This window comes from Diceros bicornis, chromosome 8 (assembly GCF_020826845.1).
Source record: "Diceros bicornis minor isolate mBicDic1 chromosome 8, mDicBic1.mat.cur, whole genome shotgun sequence".
Lineage (NCBI taxonomy): Eukaryota > Metazoa > Chordata > Mammalia > Perissodactyla > Rhinocerotidae > Diceros > Diceros bicornis.
The window spans coordinates 78,234,036-78,257,498 of record NC_080747.1 but is presented as its reverse complement, the minus strand read 5'-3'; the positions used below and the strand labels follow the sequence as shown (position 1 = coordinate 78,257,498).

Genomic DNA, 23,463 nt, shown 5'->3' with positions numbered 1-23,463 from the left:
GAGGGCAGACAATGGATCATCTTCAACTAATACCAGTCATAGGTAAGGCAGAAGGTGCTAAAAACTGAAAACACCATAAAGGTACAGAGCAGGGTCTTGGCCTTCAGGTTCCTTCTACTTTACCTAGAGAAAGAAATATGCATACTATAAAGCAGCCTAAGTTCCAAGCTAAACCACATACCCACTATAACTCCTGCTGTACGGAATTCTCAGGAAGGAAAGATAACTGAAGAATAAGGGGGTTAAGGAAGGACCAAAGGAGGGCTGGCCCTGTGGCTTGGTGGTTAAGTGCGCGCGCTGCGATGCTGGTGGCCGGGGTTCAGATCCCAGGTGTGCATCGAGGCACCACTTCTCCGTTCATCCTGAGGCCGAGTCCCACATACAGCAACTAGAAGGATGTGCAGCTGCGACATACAACTACCCACTGGGGCTTTGGGGGGAAAAAATAAAATAAATAAAATCTTTAAAAAAAAAAGGAAGGACCAAAGGAGAAAGGACCATGAATGTGAAGAGTAAGTCTTATATAATGATAATAATAAGAACTACCAGTCAAGAAGCATCAATACCATAGTAAATAATTTCCATAGAATAAGAAAAATAGGTAACATATATTGGGTGTTTAGCATATGCTGGGAACTATTCTAAGTGCTTTATAAATTTTAACACATTTGATTTTCAAAATATCCCTATGAGGCAGGCACTGTTATTTCCATTTTAAAGATAAGGAAAATGAGGCACAGTAAAGATTAAATAATTTGCCCAAGACCATACAGCTAATAAGTGGAAGGATTGAGTTATAATCCCAGGAACTTGGGATCTCAAGTCCACACTCTTTATCATTATGTTAAACTACTCTTTCTGAGCTCGTGTAATTCTCATAACAATCCTGCAAAGGAGGTTGTACATTCCACATACTGTAATCTATGTGAACAGAGTCCCTGAAGTTGTGCAATGAACAGTCTGAGCAGCCATATGTAGCAGCCATAACGATCTGCATTGTATAGATACAAACTTTAATAATTTAGCCAAAGCTGGATAGTTTGCATAGTCAAAATCTGAAATACAGTCAGTTTCACTCTTTTCTCACTTATATATGGAATCAACAAAGCCAAGATATGGTAACGAGCAAGGTCTGTTCCAGGATACAGGGAGTACATCTGTTTGGTTGGATGGGAGAGAGAATAAAGAGAAAGGATGAAGGCATTTAGTTCATCTTCCTTCATCTCCCATCTGATCTGCAGGCTGTGGATGGGAGAAAAAGCCATTGTATGTTCCCGAAAAGCACAGCATATAACACAGTTTCAAAGAGCTGAACCTACCAATACCATATTACAAGGATGAATTTTAAGAAGAGGTTCCCTCTTTTTGAGGAAGAAAAATTAAAGAAGCAACAGAGAACAACTGAAGGCTCAACATAAGAGACGTGGCAGAAATGGATGGGGTCTAAATGCTTAAAATAGAGCTGTCATAGGATGGAATTCATTAACGGATGTAAAAGTATTCTAGAAATAGAAAAACTCTTACAAATACAAATGTTACAGCCTATAAGAATGGTGGAGCAAGGAATATTGACTAAAGGGTCGGATGAGAATGCAGTATAGTTTTCCAGATCACGTGGAGTCTATTTTATACAATGTGGTTTCATTTTTATATTTGCATTTTGCATTTGCAATATTATAAATTCCCTGAATAACATTCAGAAAAATGTAAGAACAATAATTACAAACTAAAATATAATTGACTGTATTTATTACATTTATATTTCTACTACTTAAATTCCTCTCAAATGAGTACGAAAAAAAGAATCAAATAAGAATATGAACATTATACAAGCAATCAACATGTCCTTCAGTAGGTGAATGGATAAACAAGCTGTGGTACATTCAGACAATGGAATATTATTCAGCACTAAAAGGAAATGAGCTCTCAACCCATAAAAAAGACATGAAGTAAACTTAAATGCATATTACTAAGTGGAAGAAGCCAATTCAGAAAGGTTACATACTACAGGGTTCCAATTATATGATATCGTGGAAAAAGCAAAACTACGGGAACAGTAAAAAGATCAGTGATTGCCAGGCACTGCTGAAATGAGGGGGGAAGGGGAAGAAGCCAATTCAAAAAGGTTACATACTACATGGTTCCAACTATATGATATCCCGGAAAAAGCAAAACTATGGGAACAGTAAAAAGATCAGTGATTGCCAGGCATTGAGGAAATGAGGGGGGAAGGGAAGGGATGAATAGACAGAGGACAGGGGATTTTTAGAGCAATGAAAATACTCTGTTATGATACCATAATGATGGATACATGTCATTATACAATTGCCCAAACCCATAGAATGTACAACACCAAGAGTAAACAGTAATGTAAACCAAGGACGTCGATGATTACGATGTGTCAATGTAGGTTCACCAATTTTAACAAATGTACCACTCTGGTGGGAGATGCTGATAATGGGGGAGCCTATGCATGCGTGTGGGCAAGGAGTGCATGGCAAATCTCTGCACTTGCCCCTTAATTTTGCTGTGAACCTAAAAATGCTCTTAAAAAACAAAGTCAATAAAAATAAATAAATAAAACATACAAGAACTTCTTGGCTGTATGATATGCGCATGTGATGTGCTCATTCATGCTCCTATATATAGAGGCTGAAAACTTCTCTTTGAGGAAAATATTTATTAAGACTCAATATTAAGTCTGATACTTATTTTTCAGCAGTCACTTTATCCTCAGTAGCTCCATCAGATAGGAATTAATTCATCCATTTTGTGGATGAGAAAACTGAGTCTTGGTTAAGAAATTTATTTAAGGGACTTGTGAAGGTAAAGGTCTGGCAATCTGTAAGCCTCTTCAAGACATGATTACACAGGCCGGCCCTGTGGCATAGCGAGCGGTTAAGTGCGCGCGCTCCACTGCTGGTGGCCCGGGTTTGGATCCCGGGTGGGCACCGACACACCACATGTCAGGCCATGCTGTGACGGTGTCCCACATAAAGTGGAGGAAGATGGGCACAGATGTTAGCTCAGGGCCAGTCTTCCTCAGCAAAAAGAGGAGGATTGGCATGTTAGCTCAGGGCTGATCTTCCTCACCGAAAAAAAAACAAAAACATGATTACAAATCCAAAACTGCTTTTCTTTCCACTAAACCATCCTGTCTCGAACCTCTAAGTATCAACCAATTCAGAGAAAATTTCATAAATCTGAGAGAGTAGGTTCACCCTTGCGCTCTCTGGCTCCTACACAAGGAGACTGACTGAGAGCCCACAGCGGGTCCTCTTGTCTATCGCCTGCTGGTAAAAGCTGAACTAGCTTCAGATGCCTCTACCTTACTGTGAAAATATGTTCCATAAAGGGAATCCTAACCAATATTTCAAGAGCAATGAGTAAAGGAATGTAACAGCAAATACTAAAACCAAAGTCTAAATGACTTGTTTGTTCCCCATAATAAGATCTCTGGAAAAGAAATGCAACCTGTTCCAAATACTCACAGCAGAAATTGGAGATTAGATAAAAAACTGTCAAAGTGATAGTGAGCAGTGTGCAGCACATTCTTCTGTACTTGACAAGGAAACCAAGTGTTTTTCTTTTAAAAAGTTAATATAATTCTGATTTTTTTACCACTACAGTTGTCTTTAAATGTGAATATATAAGAGGAATGTATAGGGGCTGGCCGGTGGCGAAAGCGGTTAAGTGCACGCACTCCGCTGTGGCAGCCCGGGGTTCGCAGGTCCGGATCCCGGGCGCGCACCGATGCACCGCTTGTCAGGCCATGCTGTGGCGATGTCCCATATAAAGTGGAGGAAGATGGGCATGGATATTAGCCCAGGGCCAGTCTCCCTCAGCAAAAAGAGGAGGATTGGCAGATGTTAGCTCAGGGCTGATCTTCCTCACAAAAAAAAAAAAAGAGGAATGTATAAATGAAAGGCAGAGATAATTAATACATATTTCTTTCCTATCAATTAAAAGGTCCTAAGGTAGCTATCCTTCTTCGTCTGATTCAAAATCACCTATTTCAATGATTCCACACAGGCAGCAACTTAGTAAGATTAAATTATTTTCTCTGAGGAAGTAATGTGTGTCTGGCACACAATATTCCTGAATGAAAAGAATGAATTTTCATTTGCAGACATATTAGAAATGTAAATCCAACCTTGAAAAGGCTAGTCTCTTAACTAACTTCACCTTTTATTCTTTTAAGAATACAATTTATTGATAAATACATTTAACCTAAGTTACACATTTCAGAAAATAAAGATGACTAATTACCTGTTTGATGGCATATCTTTCGCCTACCTGCATTCACTGTTGTCAGAGAACACTAGCAAACTGCTTACAAATTGCCACTGCCTCCTCCCCAGCCAGAAGATGATGCCCATGCCATGGCAGGCCTCCCCACCCGTCTCACCCCCACCTCTACACAAGCCCAGGCAGAGACTGTGATCTGGCAAATCTAGGCTGAAACCTAGACACCTGTAGTTTACAAAAAAAGAAAGAAAAATGGAAAAGAAAAAACAGGCGATTCCATTGGGAAGCCTGGATCCTGGAATTATTTTCTCCAATTTACAAGCAATGAAATTTAAACTCAGAGAGTTACAGAAGTTGCCCAAGGTCACACGGCTAAGAAGGACCTCAGGTTGTATGGACCCTTGGGCTCTTAAAACACAAGGGCCTGAGCTCCTCGAGGACAGGAACTACAAAGCCGCATCTCTTCCTTACGTTCCTGGTTCTTTTCCTTTTTTGTTTTTAGCTTCCATCTAAATGTGAAAGATTAGATACCTCAAAAGCCCTGCTAACTCATTTAGTTCCAGGCAGAAGTACCGGTTTGATGTTTGAACACAGTATTTGACTTGGAAACCTGAGCACTTCTGGTCAGATACTGAGGGAATTTGAATGTTATCTTGCTCTCTCTCCAGCATATTCTGGCCTTTCTTCTGTATTCCTCATTTCAGATCTCCTTGACGCTTCTCAACGGGCTTGTTCTTCTAGGACCTTTCAGAGTGATTCCAGTGGTATTACTGTAGAAGTTACCACCTGGTATGGACTAAGGCACTTTGGAAAGGTTTGAACTGTAAGCACCCAACTACAGTTAAAGAAGGGAAAGTGCCTGGTTTGATGGAGGAAACACACTCTGACCAGGGAGAGGCTAAAGGCAGAGGTTTAGAAACAGAAAGTGCTGCGGGAACATCTTGTCTCTACCCACTCTGGTATGTGTCACTGGACGTGATGCTTGTTCCCGCATGTTAAATGCCCATCTCACAGGATTGTGAGAATCAAATGAATTTGCCTATGTAAAGGACTTAACACATAATGGCAGTCGATAAATTGCAGCTAGTAGTAGCAGTAAGTGGTAGTAACAGTCTCAGTAGTATGATATGAATGTGTGAGGACTGGAAGAAGCAAGGAAGCCCGTTAGGGCAAATGTGGTTCAGGACTAAAGCCACGAAGAGCCAGAGGCGGCCTCTTTTCCAGGAAGAGAACGAAACTGTAAGAAGGATGGTGCTAAAGGAGGCAAGACAGGCCAGAAAACTAAATCTTACTACACCATCCTTGGCTACTTGTCTAGCTGGTCCTATCATGCAAAGGTATGTGACCTGACTCCAAAATCCTGGTTGGCTAGCAAGTGCATTACTTCATTATTTGCACTAAACACCCACTCTGCCCCCAATCACAGGGCACAGGGGAACAAGTAAAGAAATGCTCCAGCCCTCACTGACCATACAATCTAATTAAAAAAAGATCAATCCACATGAAGAAGAGTCACTAATTAGCTCAAAAAAGCTAGCATCTGGGAAGAATTGTGAGTATTTTTTTAAGATGGGCTTATTCCATACCTAAGCAATAATATTCCTAAAGCAATCTTATACCAGCAAATCTTTCACATTAGCTGGTTTGTTAAAGCTACCTTCACTACAAGACAAGCATGTTAGTAGTGTTAAGCCAATCTACTAGTTATAGCTAGAATTTTCTTAACTAAAAAACTTAACTTACTCGTTAAGGAAGTCCATGAAATGGCTGTTGAGAATTTCTTTCCAGACTTATTCAATAAACATAGCATTAAGTCTCTGAACCAGTTATTAGTGATAGTAATCAATCTAAATTTAATCATAAGAATACACAGATTACAATCTCACATTTTTTCTATTAAAGTCAGGTCCTTTCCCTGAGTTTGCCTTTTTGAATATCATGACATAAACTGTGAGTTCTAATCTTAAAATCAGCAGTTGAAAGGGAGCAGCATATTTAATTAATGTTGGCTTTTTCTTATTTGACTGGATAAAGTAATTTAAGTATTTGAAGCTAAAAACTATAAACTCATAATTTGAAGCTATTGTTGTGTTTGTTTTTTTTTTTTTTTGCTGAGGAAGATTTGCCCTGAGCTAACATCTGTTGCCAATCTTCCTCTTTTTGTTTTTTCATGTGAGCTGCCACCACAGCACGGCCACTAGCAGACGAGTGCTGTAGGTCTGCACCCGGGAACCAAACCCGGGCCACCAAAGCAGAGCACGCCAAACTTAACCAGTAGGCCACCAGGGCTTGGGCCCTATTCTTAACAATATGTACCACATGTTCAATTCTTGCCACTGAAAAATCAATTATACGTAGTTTATTTCAAATTTGCTCCAGTGCCTTCTGTGAGAAGCTATATTATAAAAGCTCTCCCCTAGAGCCATTTTTTCCTCTATGTATTAGATGTCTCACTCATAAACTCTCACTTTAAACTAAGTGATATATGAAAACAATGGGAAAATTAACAGAATTACTACTCCTTGATAAATTCAAGATTTGATATTTCTAAAAGCCACAAACAATTTTCCTTTCACTGTCACTGGGAATCTGAAAAAGAAAAAAAAAACATTTTATATTCTTACATTTCTAAACAAGAAGCAACTAATCCCCACTCAAAAGAGTAGTGACAACAATAACAATCTAAAAAATTAGAGTTTGTTGCTGAAAGATTCTAAGAGAGAACTCAAATATACTAATATTCTATGGCAGTACTCACTACTTTTAGCAAGGACTGCACATGAATATTTGTGAGATCACTAATATTTTAAGAGTCTAGATTTATAATGAAATAGGGAATTAGAAAAGATATTCTTGTAAAAATTTTCCCATCTCAGGAATTTTGATCTCTCTTGTTTAAGATACTCTGCAGAATTTTAAATATCCTGGGAAAAGACATTATCTGCAAGTTATCAGTTATTTTCTTTACTACAGAAAACAGACACACAGAAGGCATATAGTTTGTCACTGCAAATCACAGTAATAAACTATTATTCAAAAAGAGTCTGAGAAGCACAGTAAGTAAAGAACTTCTCAGGTAGGCCTATAACAGTTAAATGAATTTCTCTGCTAAAATGATTTATTTTTGCTTAACTGTCATACAAATTAGAAATAGATATATCTACTTTCCTACACAAATAATCCATAGATGTTTAATCAAGAGTTTTTTTTTCCCCATCATATTAGATTAGATTCTTAACTTTTATGGTAAGAATAGCTTGCTTATTTATTTATTTATTTATGTATGTATGTATGTATTTATTGATTGATTGATTGATTGATTGATTGAGGAAGATCAGCCCTGAGCTAACATCCAATGCCAATCCTCCCCTTTTTGCCGAGGAAGACTGGCCCTTGGCTAACATCCGTGCCCATTTCCTCTACTTTATATGGGACACCGCCACAGCATGGCTTGACAAGCTGCACGCTGGTGCGTGCCCGGGATTCGAACCTGCAAACCCCGGCTGCCGAAGCTGAGCGAGCACACTTAACCACTGCACCATTGGGCCAGCCCCAGCACTTTTATTTTTGGTCTTCAAGGACCAAGAATTCTTGTTTTCTATTTAAAGGCTGGAAAACGGAATACTCACATACTAGAAAATCTGCTGAAGTTTTGAAATAAAATTCAACTAAAGATATGCAACATCTATTTACACAAACTGCAATTCTCTATTGATTCTGCGAAGTTATACTGAACAAGAGGTAAAGAAAAACTTTTTAGCCAATGTGCTAAATGACAGTCACCCTGTTTTTCTCTGTTGTGTTATGAAATGTTCCATACACGGGACCCATGTCATTATTAGCTCTGCTAACAGTTTCACAGCTCAGACTGTGGCTTCATTTATTAAGCATCAAGCTGCCCTATCACTTGTATAGAGCTGAAAACATTGTTATGGTTCATAATGTAAAACTCACAAAAGTACACAGCTGCTGTTCATACTCTCAAAGAAGTCTGTTATAATAATGACGTCACGGAAAAAGGCTGGGATCTATTACATGTCCCAGACAGCCAAGCCATTCAATCTCTCCAGTCAATGCAGGTACACACGTTGCACTGTAAACATTATGGTAGCACAATAAGGCAAAAAGTTCATTTAAAAAAAAAAATCACTGAGGGCAGGTAATTAGGGGCTCTTTCTAGTTCTGCCTTCAGGAAGCCTCACTTACCGCTGGAACCACCCAGAAAATACAAACATCACCATCTTACTGTCTAATATCCTATTGTGAACCACAAAGCTTTGCAAAAATTACAATATAAATCATTAGACCCTTGAAGGAAACTATACAAGGTCATGGAAACAAATAAAACAATTTCTCCTGAGTTATTATATACACCTATATAGGAAGCATGATGAATTCAATCCTGGTCTCCAGAAAAATACAAAGCAATAATGCATTAACTTTTTTAGTTATTCAATTTATTTAAACCAAAAAAAAAAAAACAAAAACAATTCATCCATTTCTCCCACCCCCTGCCTCTTGCAACCACCAATCTATTCTGTGTATCTACGAGCTTGGCTTTTTTTTTTTTGATTCCACATGTAAGAGAAATCATATACTATTTGTCTTTCTCTGACTTATTTCACTTAGCATAATGCCCTCAAGATCTATCCATGCTGTCACAAATGGCAAGATTTCATTCTTTTTTATGACTGAATAATATTCCATTGTATATATATACCACAATTTCTTTATCCATTCATCCATCGATGGACACTTAGGTTGTTTCCATATATTGTCTATTATAAATAATGCTCCAACGAACATGGGGGTACATCTATCATTCTGAATTAGTGTTTTCATTTTCTTCAGATAAATACCCAGAACTGGAATTGCTGGATCATATGGTAGTTCTATTTTTAATTTTTTGAGGAACCTCGATACTGTTTTCCATAGTGGTTGCACCAATTTACATTCCCACCAACGGTGCACAGGGTTCCCTTTTCTCCACATCCTTGTCAACACTTGTTATTTCTTGTCTTTTTGATAATAGCCATTCTAAGAGGTATGAGGTGATATTGCATTGTGGTTTTGATTTGCATTTCCCTCATGATTAATGATGTTGAGCATCTTTTCATGTACCTGTTGACCATCCGTATGTCTTCTTTGGAAAAATGTCTATTCAGATCTTCTGCCTATTTTTTAATTGAATTATTTGTTTTTTTGCTATTGAGTTGTATGAGTTCTTTATATATTCTCGATATTAACTTCTTATCAGATATATGATTTGCAATTATTTGCTTCTATTTGTGGGTTGCCTTTTTATTTTGTTGATGGTTTCCTTTGCTGTGCGTAAGCTTTTTAGTTTAAAGCAACCCCACTTGTTTATTTTTGCTTTTGCATTATTAATTTTAAGAGCTTACCTATATAAAAAACTATCACTTGTTATAGCACAGAATGTTAAGTAGTTTCAGACCCTGGCAGATGTAGAAGAGGAGTTTGGTTTCCTTATTTTAGTATTCTTTTATAACAAAACATACAAACCATTTTACAACTGAGAATTTTTAAGGTGATTTTAGAAATGCAGGCATGCGCCGCATAACGTTTCAGTCAACAACAGAGCACATATACAACGGTGGTCCCATAAGATTAGTACCATATAGGCTAGGTGTGTAGTGGGCTATACCATCTAGTTCTGTGTAAGTACCCTCTATGATGTTGGCACAATGATGAAATCGCCTAACAACCAATTTCTCAGAACATATCCCTGTCGTTAAGCGATACATGACTATATACGAATATTAAATATTTTCTACTCTAGGGGCTGGCCCAGTGGCATAGCAGTTAAGTTCACATGCTCTGCTTTGGCGGCCCTGGGTTCGCAGGTTCGGATCCTGGGCGCGGATCGATGCACCACTTGTCAAGCCATGCTGTGGCAGCATCCCATATAAAGTAGAGGAAGATGGGCACGTATGTTAGCCCAGGGCCAATCTTCCTCAGCAAAAAAGAGTAGGATTGGCAACAGATGTTAGTTCAGGGCTAATCTTCCTAAGAAAAAAATATATATATATTTTTTACTCTATATATTTGCAGCATTTTAACAATTTTAGTGAAAGTCCAAATTAGAGAAAACAGAAATTTTGAACATCAAATATGTAAATTATAACGACTAAAATTACTTGAACGCTCTGAGATAAAAATAGAACAGATACAAGACATTGAAAAAGGCCTAAATTCTATTCCCAAATCTGCCACTACGTAGTTATTTAATCTTGAACAAGCCATTTAACAGCATTCAATTTCAGTTTCCTTACTGTTAAAACAGAAGACCATGAAAAACAACCATATATGAAGTTTCACTTTCTCACAATAGTATTTCTCAACCTACAGTCATCAGACTGTATGTTGATGGCAGGACCAAGCATCAGAACTATGATAGCTAAGCCATACTTGCTCGGTGCAGGGCACCGTCCTAAACACTGTACACATATTAATTCATTTAACCTCAGACAAACCTATGTAGCAGGGATTCTTATTATCCTCATTTAGAGGTAAAGACATGGCGGAAAGGACAAGTTAAGTAGCTTACCCGACCTCACACAAGCAGTGAATGGAAGAATGAGAATTCACATCCAGGTGACTGACTCCAGGGCTAGCTCTTTTTACCACCACACTAGACTGCATATACTGGCAGATTCTTTGGTATGGAGAGGTCTGGTTGTTTTAGTTTTCTAGTACAAGGGAAAACTCAGACTTTATAGTGGAAAGTCTGATGATTGAAGAGACCGCAGTGCCTCAGATCACAGCAGTTTCTACAATACAGTACTGTACGTATACAGAATAAGTGTTAGATATTTCCCTAGCTCCTAATCAGTTTTATTCTGTCCACAAAATGCAAACACATTTTCAACGTTACAAATAAGACCATTTTATCTGCGTGGACGTACTCTATCCTATGCCTGCAACTCTCAGGCAACATTTCTTAAGACCTGCTTATATTTGAAGTTGTACTCTGAGGCTAGAATTCAGTCCAATAATGGTACGCCATAAAGCAACAGCAAGAGTTCAATTTGATATCAGCTATAAGATGACATTTAAACATGGTATCTGTTACATACAACCACAGTTTGAAAATGAAATGTTTCAACCATGATTATTTATAGCTGAAGACAAACCCTACTTATCAGCATGGGAAAAGGCTCTGTTTAATTTACTGCATATTGAGACTTGTTTATTTGGTTCATTAATAGTAAGTAAACAAAGACTAGTTTAATCTCAGTAGCACAAAACATATAAATATTCAGAAGTTTTAAAGTTTAGTATCTTAACAAAAGTGTGATACATTCACAAAATTTCCTACATGTTCCCAGTCATTTATGATCACTAACCAGATAATTTTACAGATAGAAAAGACCTTACATATTTTCTAATTCTTCATCAAAGAGCAAAGTACAAGAGATCTTTTCCTCCATTTTAATAGGTCACATAGCTCTAAAATTTCTGAGAATTCAGACTTTCATTGTATCTTCATGCAGCTGTAAAAATAAAATTATTCTGACCCTATTTAAACACTTTCTAGCCACAATATAAATATATATGCCAAAATACACAAAATTAAAAGAAAAATCCATTTATCAGCACCAGTTTTACCCACAAAACAATCCTAGTCCTCTCACTTCCTCCTTCTTCCGAAGCAATAACAACATGCAGGTAGACCTCAAATCACACTCGCTTTTCTGTCTTCTGGTCTTTTGCTGTGCCAAAGAACTATGTAATCAGAGAACTCCTTTTACAGTAAATAGCCACAATACAAGGTAAGTGTGGAAATAGATTCTAAATCATTCGAAACTTTTTGGGCACAGCTGGCAGAACACCTGTTGGAAATGGATGAATGATGTTTGAAACACAAAACAATAGAAGCAGGGGACTTCACATAACTTTGGGGGCACATTTTTCAGCATCAACAATTTTAAGTTCATTGGAAGACTTTGATGATAAAGTAACAAACTAGAATTAGATTAGCATTTTATTTTTCTCCTTGAAAACACAGAGCAATTCACTGAAAATAAGCCCCCCAAAATAAATTGTTACCAATTCAATAATCTCATAGATATGTGAAAAAGTCCCATAAAAATGCTAATTTTTCTCTCTCTTGTTTATGTTGCCCACATCACCTGCTAACTTTCATCATATTTTTTTCTTTTTAAAAGTCTAAGTATATTTTACAAATAAAAATGGAAAATCTCTATAAAGAAAACAATAATTTTAACTTTACTATTTTGAACTACTAAATGTTTACTCACTCAAAGTAAGTAACCAGCACTTTTTTTTTTCTTTTATCACATATAAGAGAGCCGGAGCCAGGGTGCAAGTTTTACAACTAAAATGTAGAAGGTGTATGGAGAAAGAATCTAGTTGAATTTCATCAGATTTTTCATCAAACAAAACAAAATACAGCTTCATCATTAAAAGTCCCAACATTCAAATGAAGTATCTCACTTTCTACCTCTGAGAACTCATTTCTAACCCATCAATATCCATTTACTGCATCCTTATAATGTACCTACTACCATGTACCTCAAAATTCAGAGGACCTTTCCTGCAGACAACTGGAAAAACCAGAAGTAGAGAAATCAGTTAAAAGTCTGTGCCAAAATCCAGTCATGCAAGGGTGAAAGGCTTGAAGAGGATTGAGAAAAAGGGAAGGAACTTCAGGGGTAAATTCTGGACACCAACAGAGGATGAAGTGACAGAGTTTGGTAATGTATTCAATTTCAGCATAAAGAAGAGGAAGAAATTCAGTGCCATTACAATGGCCTGAGTGCACAGCTAACAATATGATAGAGAAATGGTGAATTGAGTGACATAAGTTAACTACCAATCCAGCAGCCTCATTTTAAGACAGACTGTATGTATTGTACAACACAGTAAACATTATTTGTTCACATGTTCAACAGTTCTGATAAAGACAAAAAAAAATCTTTAAGAACTTAAAGCTCTGGCAAGACTACAGAAATTTTTAGCCCCAGGGACTATGAAATGTTGAAAAGCTCATAAGCAATATTGCAAAAGCCTGAATTTATAAGTTAGATGGAAAAACTAACCAGACCCAGTGTCTAATTGTATCTTGAACAATTCTTGTTTTGTTATTTCATAAATGTTTGATTTTTACATCAGAATAATAATAACCCCCAAATACATTAGTATTATTGGCCTAGTTCCTAGACCAAAAAAAGGGGGGGATAGGGGAAGGGGGGTAGTATTAGATTAATTTGTAAGAGTATGTGATTCAAAACAAACAATTCCAGTTTAAGCATTGACCACATTGACTAATGAGAATACTGTTGAAATTTGCCAGGTACTTTCATGAGTGTTGGCTTCCTTCAATTGTGGCAAAGGTATCCTAAAATGTCTTTGGCTTTAAAACTCATCAAACCGAAAAAGCACATTTTCCTAGGTAATACCTAAAAATAGTTACATTAAACCATGAGAATCATAAAATATAACCACTGACCCTAAAAACTGTGAAAATGACAAGTGAGATTTTCTGCTACATATTACTAAATCTTGTTAGTAATATGCCACATCTACCTGATTATGTCTATCAAGGAATTAAGAAAAAATAATAAAGCTATGGCTAGATATCAAATGTTAGTTATCAGTTTGTTTTGGACCTGACTCTAAGTAACAGAGTTTATGAATTTTACAAACTTAAAAAAATCAAGCACAAACTTGTACTGCATTAGTCTAGGAAAATTTCCAAATATGCAAGTACAATGGGCATTCAAGCCCACTTTCAAATTGTAGTTTTTAACTTTTCATGACAACCTAATAACATCACAGATCGCCATACTGTCAAGAACTATTCATTTTATGTTGAAGAGTTTAGTTATTACCCTGGTTTTAACTCATAGGGTTGGGTTACTCCTTAATTACAGAAGCTGTAGAATTAATTCTAGAGCAAAGGAAAAATGTGGGAAAAATTTAAATTTGTAGTTGTAAATCCTTTTGGCTCACATACAGAATTCTCTTAAGAATCTATCACTTTAAGCATATAGTTCTATTGTCAATATCCTTAATCCTTTGCTGAAAGTTGGTCATCCCCAATTTAGGATGTCAGAGACCTAAAAAAATTTTATTTGTCAAATGGCAGAGGGGACACAGTGATTAAAAGTTTATATTATGGAATCAGATTGCCTGAGGGCTTGGACAAAGCTTGCAAATCTTTCTTGGTCCTAGTTTCCCTTCCACACAGTGTTGTCATAGAAATAGCACATTGTGGAAATTATAATGTGCTTTTAATGTGGGTCTCGTATGTAGTAAATGTAACTATTATTACAGTTATTTTCTATGGTGCCTCAGAATCCACAACATCTTGAAGCCACTATCTCCCTACGTTTGAAAAGCTAGCATTTCAACAAGTTCCAGTCCTAAATTCCAAAGACCAAAAAGAGACTGTTAAAAATCTAAGTGATTCTGGACCAAGATGGACAATAAGTACAGTCATGCGTCACTTAATAATGGCAATACGTTCTGAGAAATGTGTCGTTAGGCAATTTCGTTGTGTGTGAACATCATAGAGTGCACTTACACAAACCTAGATGGTATAGCCTACTACACACCTAGGCTATATGGTACTCATCTTATGAGACCACCATCGTATATGCAATCCATTGTTGATCAAAGCGTCGTTACGCGACATGCTGTACTTCTTCCTATTTTTCCTGCTCATACAGCTAAAAAATCTGGACATTGGATACAAAACACTCATAAGAAACTATGGAAAGTGCAGAGGAGATGACCAGCTAAGGACCTCAGGACCCAAGGGGAATGACATGGCTATGAGATCCCTACATTTCCTTTCTGCCTCATATATCCTAGACTGAGTTAGCATTATCTTCAGTGCACTCAGGGAACTAATATGCAAGTGAGCACAGGTGTGGATGAAAATAATTAAACTGAGTGAGGAGAGAGGAGAGCCAAGGAAAGGACTCTGAGCAACATCAACATTTAACATGATCTTTACTGAAAGTCAAATCCATTCTTAGTTCAGGAATAAATTAAATATTTTTTCTATCTTTAAAACTGCAGTTCTCAATGTATAAACAAGAAGAAACAAGATAAATATTTTAAAGCCTAAGCTGGAAACCACGTTTATCTATCTACTGATCTTAGAACGTTTTTCAAACACCAAGAATTCAGAGATAACAGAATTCCACCTCCCCGCCCACTCCCACCTGTCAAACTGAGGGGCTGCAAACAGACCTGCTCATCAGGTTTTCCTTTGAAAATGGGTACAAATAAAATTCACTTTAAGGCAGTAAATAAAGTCCACAGTCACTCTGTTTGGCCTCTATGCCATTTGACTTCTTGCCTTCACTAGTACCTCCCCCTCCACAGCCCAGGAATTTAAATTACGGCTTTCACACCTTAACTAACTTTTATGTGACCTGGTTAGACATATGGTGAATTGCCTCAATATAACTTGAAACACAAAATCATTTTATAGTTTTTCCCTTAATATCAACGACTTAATTTCTATGAGGTGTACTATCATGGTAAATCTGACTTGATTTAGAATACCAACCAGATAAATATGCTGCTGATATCTGTAGCATACAATGCTCCTGATGATTTATACAAGGTACATCCACTGCAGATACATTCACCCTCTTGACCACTCTGAAACCTATAAAAGAAAAGAAATAATAACTGCATGAAAAATAATTCAATGTGAGGCTCACATTACATTTTAACAACAAAAAATGCACACAAAATCTAAATCTTTCACTCCACTACTAGAAGCAACATAATGTTAGAAAGGTAAAGCACTTTCCCCTTGAATCATATGCCACTATATATTTATTTTGCTCATCCCACTAATATCCTCTGAGCATCCACTATGTCCATGCACTACGCCTATACTGGGAATTATATGAAATCTTGCATATCCCTTCAGGTAAAGTAACTGCCAAAAACTGAATAAGAAGAGCATCTACCCAAAGGCTACCATTTCATTGTTTAGTTCTCAGCTCTAATATTGCCTCCCTGAAAGCCATTCCCTAAATACTTCGGCTAATATAGCATCTTGCACACATTCCAGTCTCTCTCATCCTTTCACCCTATTTCATTGTGTGCATAACAAGCATTCTTATCTTGAGTTACATCATTACTCCTTGGGTTTACTTTGCGTGTGACTTCCGCTTCTGGACTATAAGCTTCAGCTGAGCTGGGAACCATCTGTCTTGTTCATCACGTTATCAGCAGTGCCTAGAAGAGTGCCTGCCATGTGCTCAACAGACATCTGGTAGTCTAAAGATGCTTCCAAATCCACAAACTACCAAAATATTAAAACTCCATTCTAAATAAAACCCTAACAGGAAACAGTTTATGTGGTACCTCTGTAAGTTCACAAGATCCAGAGAGATGCATAACCCATACACTGACAAGCTATAGGAATAGATTTATTCAACTCAGTTTCTCTCCAGTGCCATGACTTCAGTGGCAGTCAAATGTTAATTGCCCTTGAAGTATATTTAAACTGTCTCTAAAATGAAGGAGAAGCAAGAAAAGAAACATAAGAGGAAATAAAACTAATCTTCTTACTGAAAGAAGCATGAATAGCATAGTCAGGAATTCATAACGCAAATACTTTTTAAATGTCATTCAAGCTTCAAGTTCCTATTTTTTTCTAGGAGTTACTGTGGTTGCTATGAGAACATATTACATTAGAATAGATAATACAGAAGCTGATATTCTGTACAACTGGGCTCCTCTGGAGGTCAGCAGCATATTTGGATCAAATAATGCGAGGGTTTTGTTTAGTACTACTATAAAATGTAAAAGAAGAAAACTAAAACAAAAAGGCACACAGAATCTTGCAGTATTGTACTTTCAAAACATGTGATGTTCCATTATTTGAAAATAAAGTTCCATTTTCAAAATCTATTTTCTAAAAGAACCCTGTATTAATTGTATGTTGACATACAAAGCACACAAAAGTTGCATTTTCTCTGCTTTGGATCCCAGACTCTCAGTTCCATAAGTATAGCCCATTGTAGGTAATTCCCAGGTCAAGGGTGCAGTAGACAAATTAATTAGTCTATTAAGTCTCAGTCGTATCCTGGCACTGATGTTTAGGTTAGCACCTTCAGCAACAAGTTTCTAATGCTTAACTATGCTGCCATTTGTTCCTGAGAGAAATTAGGAATGAAGAGAAAAAAGAAAACATGGCTGGGAAAAGTTCCCACTGACCTAAAGGCAGAAACATGCACGTGAGTCAGGGGTAGACTGGTGTATTTATAAAAAGGAGAAAAACTCCAGTTGATTAGTTCTTGCTATTTTAAGTGATTAGGAGAAAAATAAATGGTTTCATATCTAAGGGAAATTTAAATAGCATTTAACACTCTGCAAAGTCAACCTAAAAAAGATGATAATTTGCCATGACTTAGCACTAAAGAGAAAACTATGATTTCATATGATGAATCTCCAAAGCATTTCATGGGAAGATTAAACACTTGCCTAAATACTTGTGGATACTACAAATGACTGAAATGAACCAAATCGAATATTTGAAAAAACAGACGTGAGTGCACACACACACACCCACACACACCCACACCCAAGAGAGGAAGAGGGAGGGGAGAGGAGGAGAGAGAACTATGGGTTCTCTTTCACCTTATAGCCATTAGCTACTACAAGATGTATTTAAAAGAACCATATACCATAGACAGTTCGAAATTCAATAAAAGCAAAATTTGTTGATTATCATACAGCACAACAGAATACCTATGCACTGTACAGGAATTTTTCTCTCAATTTTTTTCTTTTCTTTTGTTCAGTGGGGTCATGGTACAATGGAATGTTTTTATAGCATCAATGACCCAGAAGTGTGTGAGATATTAGGCTCAAAAGCTGTTTTATGCATAAGAACTGGGTGTTGAGCTATCTCAGATACCTCTGAGAACAGTAATGAGAAATTAATGACAGTTCACAATGATACTGTCATAACAAATATCTGTTACATATTGGGCAATCACACTATGTTAGAACCTTGATATCCTACACTAAAGTGATGTTAAAGTTCAGGCCATTTAAAATCCATCCAGAATGCTGGATTACTGAAAAGGCAATCACAGTAACTATAGCTTACATTTTCTCCTGAATGTTCTATTGTTTGGGCTCTATAAAGTTCATCTAATTTTCCCCAAACATAGTGCCATTAAATTGAGGATTATTAAAATATAACTAGATTTCTTGGATTTTTCTTCAGGAAATAATCAGATAAATTGAAATAGAAAAGAATTAAAGAGGTAAAAAGATAATGATTTCATATCATTTATAATAGCAAAAAACCAAAACAAGGTAAATGTCCAACAATAAGGAGAAAGAGTTTAAAAAGTTATGATATAATGGAATATTAAGAGGTCATTAAATGTCATATTTTCAAGGAACATTTAATAGGACAGAAAATCCCTAGATTATGGCAGGCACATAATGAATAACTGTTAAATGAATGAAATAAAAATGCAGTTTATAAAATCATATGCATAGTTTGATTCCAATTTTAACTATATATGTACATTCTATAAAAATGTATTATATACACATCTTTTATATATAATATGCACCATGAAACAAAAAAAGAAAGACATACCAAAGTGTTCACAGAGGTTATCTTTGGGTACTAGAACTAAACACAATTCTAATTATGGACACGTATTGCTTTTATAATTAGAAATGAAGCTACTGTAGCTACTACAATAGTTTGAGCCAAGTGGGGTTACCGCTATTGAAGATGACATTCCTTGTAAAATCATCGGCAGAATAAAGGATGAGTCAGACCCTTCTGAGTGATGTTCTCATCAACCACTTGCTAAGACCCCCAACTCTAACCAAGTCCAGCAAATCTTGATAACCTCCAATACTATCTTTGCCCCAGGTATGATTAATCCCTTTCCTTAAACTGTTTCCTCCTAATATGTATATTAATAAAATGTCTACTTATCTGTCAGATGTGTTGTAAAAATGTGCAACATTTCTTTATCTATGGTCCTGGAATTTCTCCTCTGAGGCCAAAAAAGGGTGTGTGTGTGTGTGTGTGTGTGTATGTATTTGACAAACTCATCTATTCATGATAAACTACCCTAAACCTGCTTCACATATGGCAATGGATATTTTTACAAGCTCTGCTGAAAAGAATCCCATCCTTCAAATTGACAGTTATAGCTTCCCAAAAAAATATTTTGAAAGTGAGTTTTTAAATAGCATTTTGAATCAACACTGCCAACTTTTTAAAGTGTTTAAAAAGATGCAGTTACTCCCTAGATTCTGCTTCTTAGAATGTAAATTATTTTATGGGCAAAGTCCATTCCAACCTATCTCTTATAGACATGTTCTTGTACCATCAACTATGTCACCTATAAGCATCTCCATGTGTAGTTTTCCTTCCATCACCATGAAATTAAACCAAATCACTCCTTTGTGCTCTATTTGTGTGGTTACTATGGCAGTGAGCCGGATTTTGCACCTAGGATAACCCTATTCGGGGCAGGGGAGAGAAGTAAGGGACCAAAAGAATGGAAGAGTAAGTTAGGGCAATGGTCAGCACCCCTAACCATTAACTTGTCTCTTAGAACAGCCTTTGGCCAAAACCTATAAAACTCTGACCTGACCCTGTGGCTTCCTGGCAGGAGCATTACGCTTAGCATTATGATGTGAACACCATGACACTGGCAAGATCAGCAATCTTCTCCCTTGCTCTTAAGAAGCATTAAAATTCTGTTTCTCATCATCCCCTAAATTTCCACCTCATGCCCCCAAACCTAGTCAGGCCCTGGTTCACAGGTTCTAATGACTAGACAATGGAAATAGCACATGGTGACTGAAAGTCTTTGATGGAAAACAGATGAGACAGGACACACTGCTTGTCTAGCACCTTTAAATGTACAGCTCTCCCCGCTATCTTTGAGGATGTTACTGTAGGAGACACATGGAAAGAGTAGTTAGTGAAAGAAACGTTATACATTTTCTATTTTCATGAGTTTTCGAATTGTCAACAAGGGTGACATCTGCATCAAATGAACCAATGGTTTTCAAGATATTTTAGAAGTTTTTTTCCCCTTTAATAATACACTAAAAAAACTCCAACAGATAACAGATAAAAGCAGCTGATATGATTGAAGAATGCAAGATGCAAGCAAGGGCTGCAGAACTTCCCCAGCAGCCTCCCATCTGCTCCTCAACTTCCCCACACGTACAGCTCTTTAGACACCCCTCAGAATTCTAGGTCCAGAGGGACATGGATCTGAAAACCAATTAAACAGATCCTTCCCTTGCAATCACGGAGAAAATATTCACAAGTGTTGACTACTCTAAGAAGTATAAAAGTCCATGACACACAGTCATTTAAAACTTTAAAAGTCAGAAGGGTCATTAATTTTTTCAACAATATTTTGTTCCATTATTATGAGGAAAATTATGGCACGATGGCATTTTTAAATCTAGGGGATCATAAAAGTAACAGGCCCAAGTTCTTAAAAATGCATTATGCCCTCTTAAACTGTTTTAGATAGGAAAATAAAAACTATACTTCCTGTAATTAATGAATTAATTATAAAGCAGAAAGTCAGAGGCCAGAATCATGTGAAATCTTACTGGATAATAGAAATTATTGTAGTACTTTCAGAAAGGAAAAGAAAAATAAGCAATGACCCTCAGGCCTCCTAGCTAGCCAAATAGATGTCCAGTAATTTAATACATCCTACCTCACTTTGTTGAGTCCTCATAAAACTGACAAAACAAAAGACAGGGTAAAGTTGTAAAGAGTCAATAAAAATGTTTTTTAAAGTAATCTAAGTGTTACAATAAGGGCTCATTTCAAAGAAACATGGTTGAACGCCATGAAAATTTCTGTGTAATTTTATTATATATATCCTCAAGAGACAGTCCCTTGAGATATTAGCATTTAATCACTTTCTATTTGAAAACATGACTTTTAATAGCTCATAGCACACTATATTGTAATTGTTTGTTGATGGCTTTTTAAAATTACTTGTACTTTCAAAACTTCTCACTAGGCAGTGAGACACTTGAGAGTAGAATGTAGGTTTTATTGATCTTCATTTGGTGAGTCATTAACTCACTCAACATTCCTATTGCATACCTACAATATTTTTAGCTATATGCTAAATACTTATAAGTAACAAGCATATATGGAAAAAAGTCACAGTCCCTATCCATTAATACTAAAAGTGTAATGAAGAATAAGAAAACAAATGATTGCAATACATTGTCTTAGAGTTAACACAGTGTGCCACAGGGACACAAAGAAGTGAAGGAGAGCTCACCTGGAATAGCAGGGAATAGGTTCTGAAGACCAATGGGAGTTAATCACAGAACAGGAGATGAAATATGAGATCCGAAGATTTAAGGAGTACCATATATTCAAGAGTCTCATATGCCATACTGAAGATTTTGTACTGTATTCTGAGGAACCACTCAAGAATGAGTTTTAGAAAAGTCACTTTGCCTATAAAATAGATACTAGAATGGAAGGAGCAAAACTGGTTGCAGGAAGACCAGTTAAGAGACAGTTACGGTGATTCAGATGAGAAGTGACAGAGTACCAAACTAAGGCTGCAGTAATCAGAATAGAGAATGGTGGATATACTTGAGAAGTATTAAGGAGACAGAACAGGCAGGATTTAAAAACTGAGTTGAGGAAACAGACAGCAGTCAAGATATCATGCACAAGTCCTCAGTTTCTGGTTTGGGCAACAGACAGGGAGAATAATGGTGAAGTTTACCAACACAGAGAACACAAGAAGAGAAGTAAATCTGGTGGGAAAAAGGAAGATGAGCTTACTTTGGGACATGGGGCAGGTCAAACCTGCAGCTCTTGTTTACATTCCTAGTGGAGAGATGCATAGAAATCCTATAACACAAGGGTCTGGTGTGTGCGGGAGAGACCTGCTCTGGGGTCACAAGATGAGAGAGCCATCAGCTTGTAATACTGGTAAATGAAGTCATGAAAGTGGACAGAATGAACCAAGAGAGAGCCAGAGAGGAAAGCCTCAGCCTAAAGTCTTAGAGCACCAACAACGGAGGCAGAGTAAGTGGAGAAACCTGAAAGGGAAACGGAGCAGCAGTGGCACAGGTGGTACGAAGAGGGTTAAAAGAGCACAGAGAACAGTTTTGAGACGGGAACACCTAAGTGTCAAATGATCCTGAGATACAGCAAAAGGACTAAACGGGGCCAATAGATTTTGCAACAAAAGAGGTAATTCATGACTTTTGCAAAAACAGTTTCAGCAATGAGATGATAACAGAGTGACACAAAACTTATTGAGGAGCAAATATGATGTGAGAACACAGAAAAAATAGTTTCAGCATAGCTCCTAGCACATATTAAATGTTCCAACTGTTTCTAATTTACTTTTCTCCACTGTGTGTCACCCTGTCCAAGTGTTTAAAATATGCCACAATCCCCCAAAGAAATACCCAACAAATGTTTAATGATGGCTCTGACTACAATTAAAACCTCAGTGGGAAGCAACAGAAGTGCTCTGGGACACTCATTGTATTAAAGCACTTGGGAATCCCTTAAACCATTATCTTAGTCAAGTTTCACGTTCCTCAGTCTAAAGCTGGAATTGTTAGGAGGCATTGAGTTTGGTTGGTTTTAAGTGTACATGTTATGAAAAGTATTCAGCAAATTGTGTCACTAATCATTATATTTGCTTTTTTTAATGAACCTTAAGGGAATAAATAAAATCACTTTGCCCTTATCTAAAACATTTGGAACATACGTCAAGTGTAAAACTTATAAAATACGAATATAACATCCAACTAACTTATGCCATAGATTTTTTTTGACTACCCAATTTGTTGTTCAACTGATTATTATTAAATATCAAATGCAGTATGGGAAGTATTTATTATGAGTCACCTTATCTCCTTATATCACCCATGAAACATTTCAATGAAGTTTAGGAGCTTATAAGAATTAAAGAAGCCGACCATGTGGCCTAGTGAATAAGTTCAGCACACTCCACTTTGGCAGCCTGGGTTCAGTTCCTGGGAGCGGACCTACACCACTCGGCTGCAGCCATGCTATGGCGGCAACCCACACACAAACTAGAGGAAGACTGGCAAAGGTATTAACTCAGGGCGAATCTTCCTCAAGCAAAAAGAGAAAGGTTGGCAACAGATGTTAGCTCAGGGTGAATCTTTCTC

General features: G+C 37.0%; 1 protein-coding gene across 4 annotated transcripts in view; it reads right to left on the bottom strand.

The window, feature by feature from the left end:
• BMPR1B (bone morphogenetic protein receptor type 1B) overlaps positions 1 to 23,463 on the bottom strand; it is a 389,790-nt gene that overhangs the window by 200,561 nt on the left and 165,766 nt on the right. For all 4 annotated transcript variants that reach the window (XM_058547530.1, XM_058547529.1, XM_058547527.1 and 1 more), the window contains exon 2: positions 15,815 to 15,916. In XM_058547530.1, coding sequence (XP_058403513.1) covers positions 15,815 to 15,845 — 31 coding nt within the window. In that variant the 5' untranslated portion in view covers positions 15,846 to 15,916. The remainder of the gene's footprint in view (positions 1 to 15,814; positions 15,917 to 23,463) is intronic.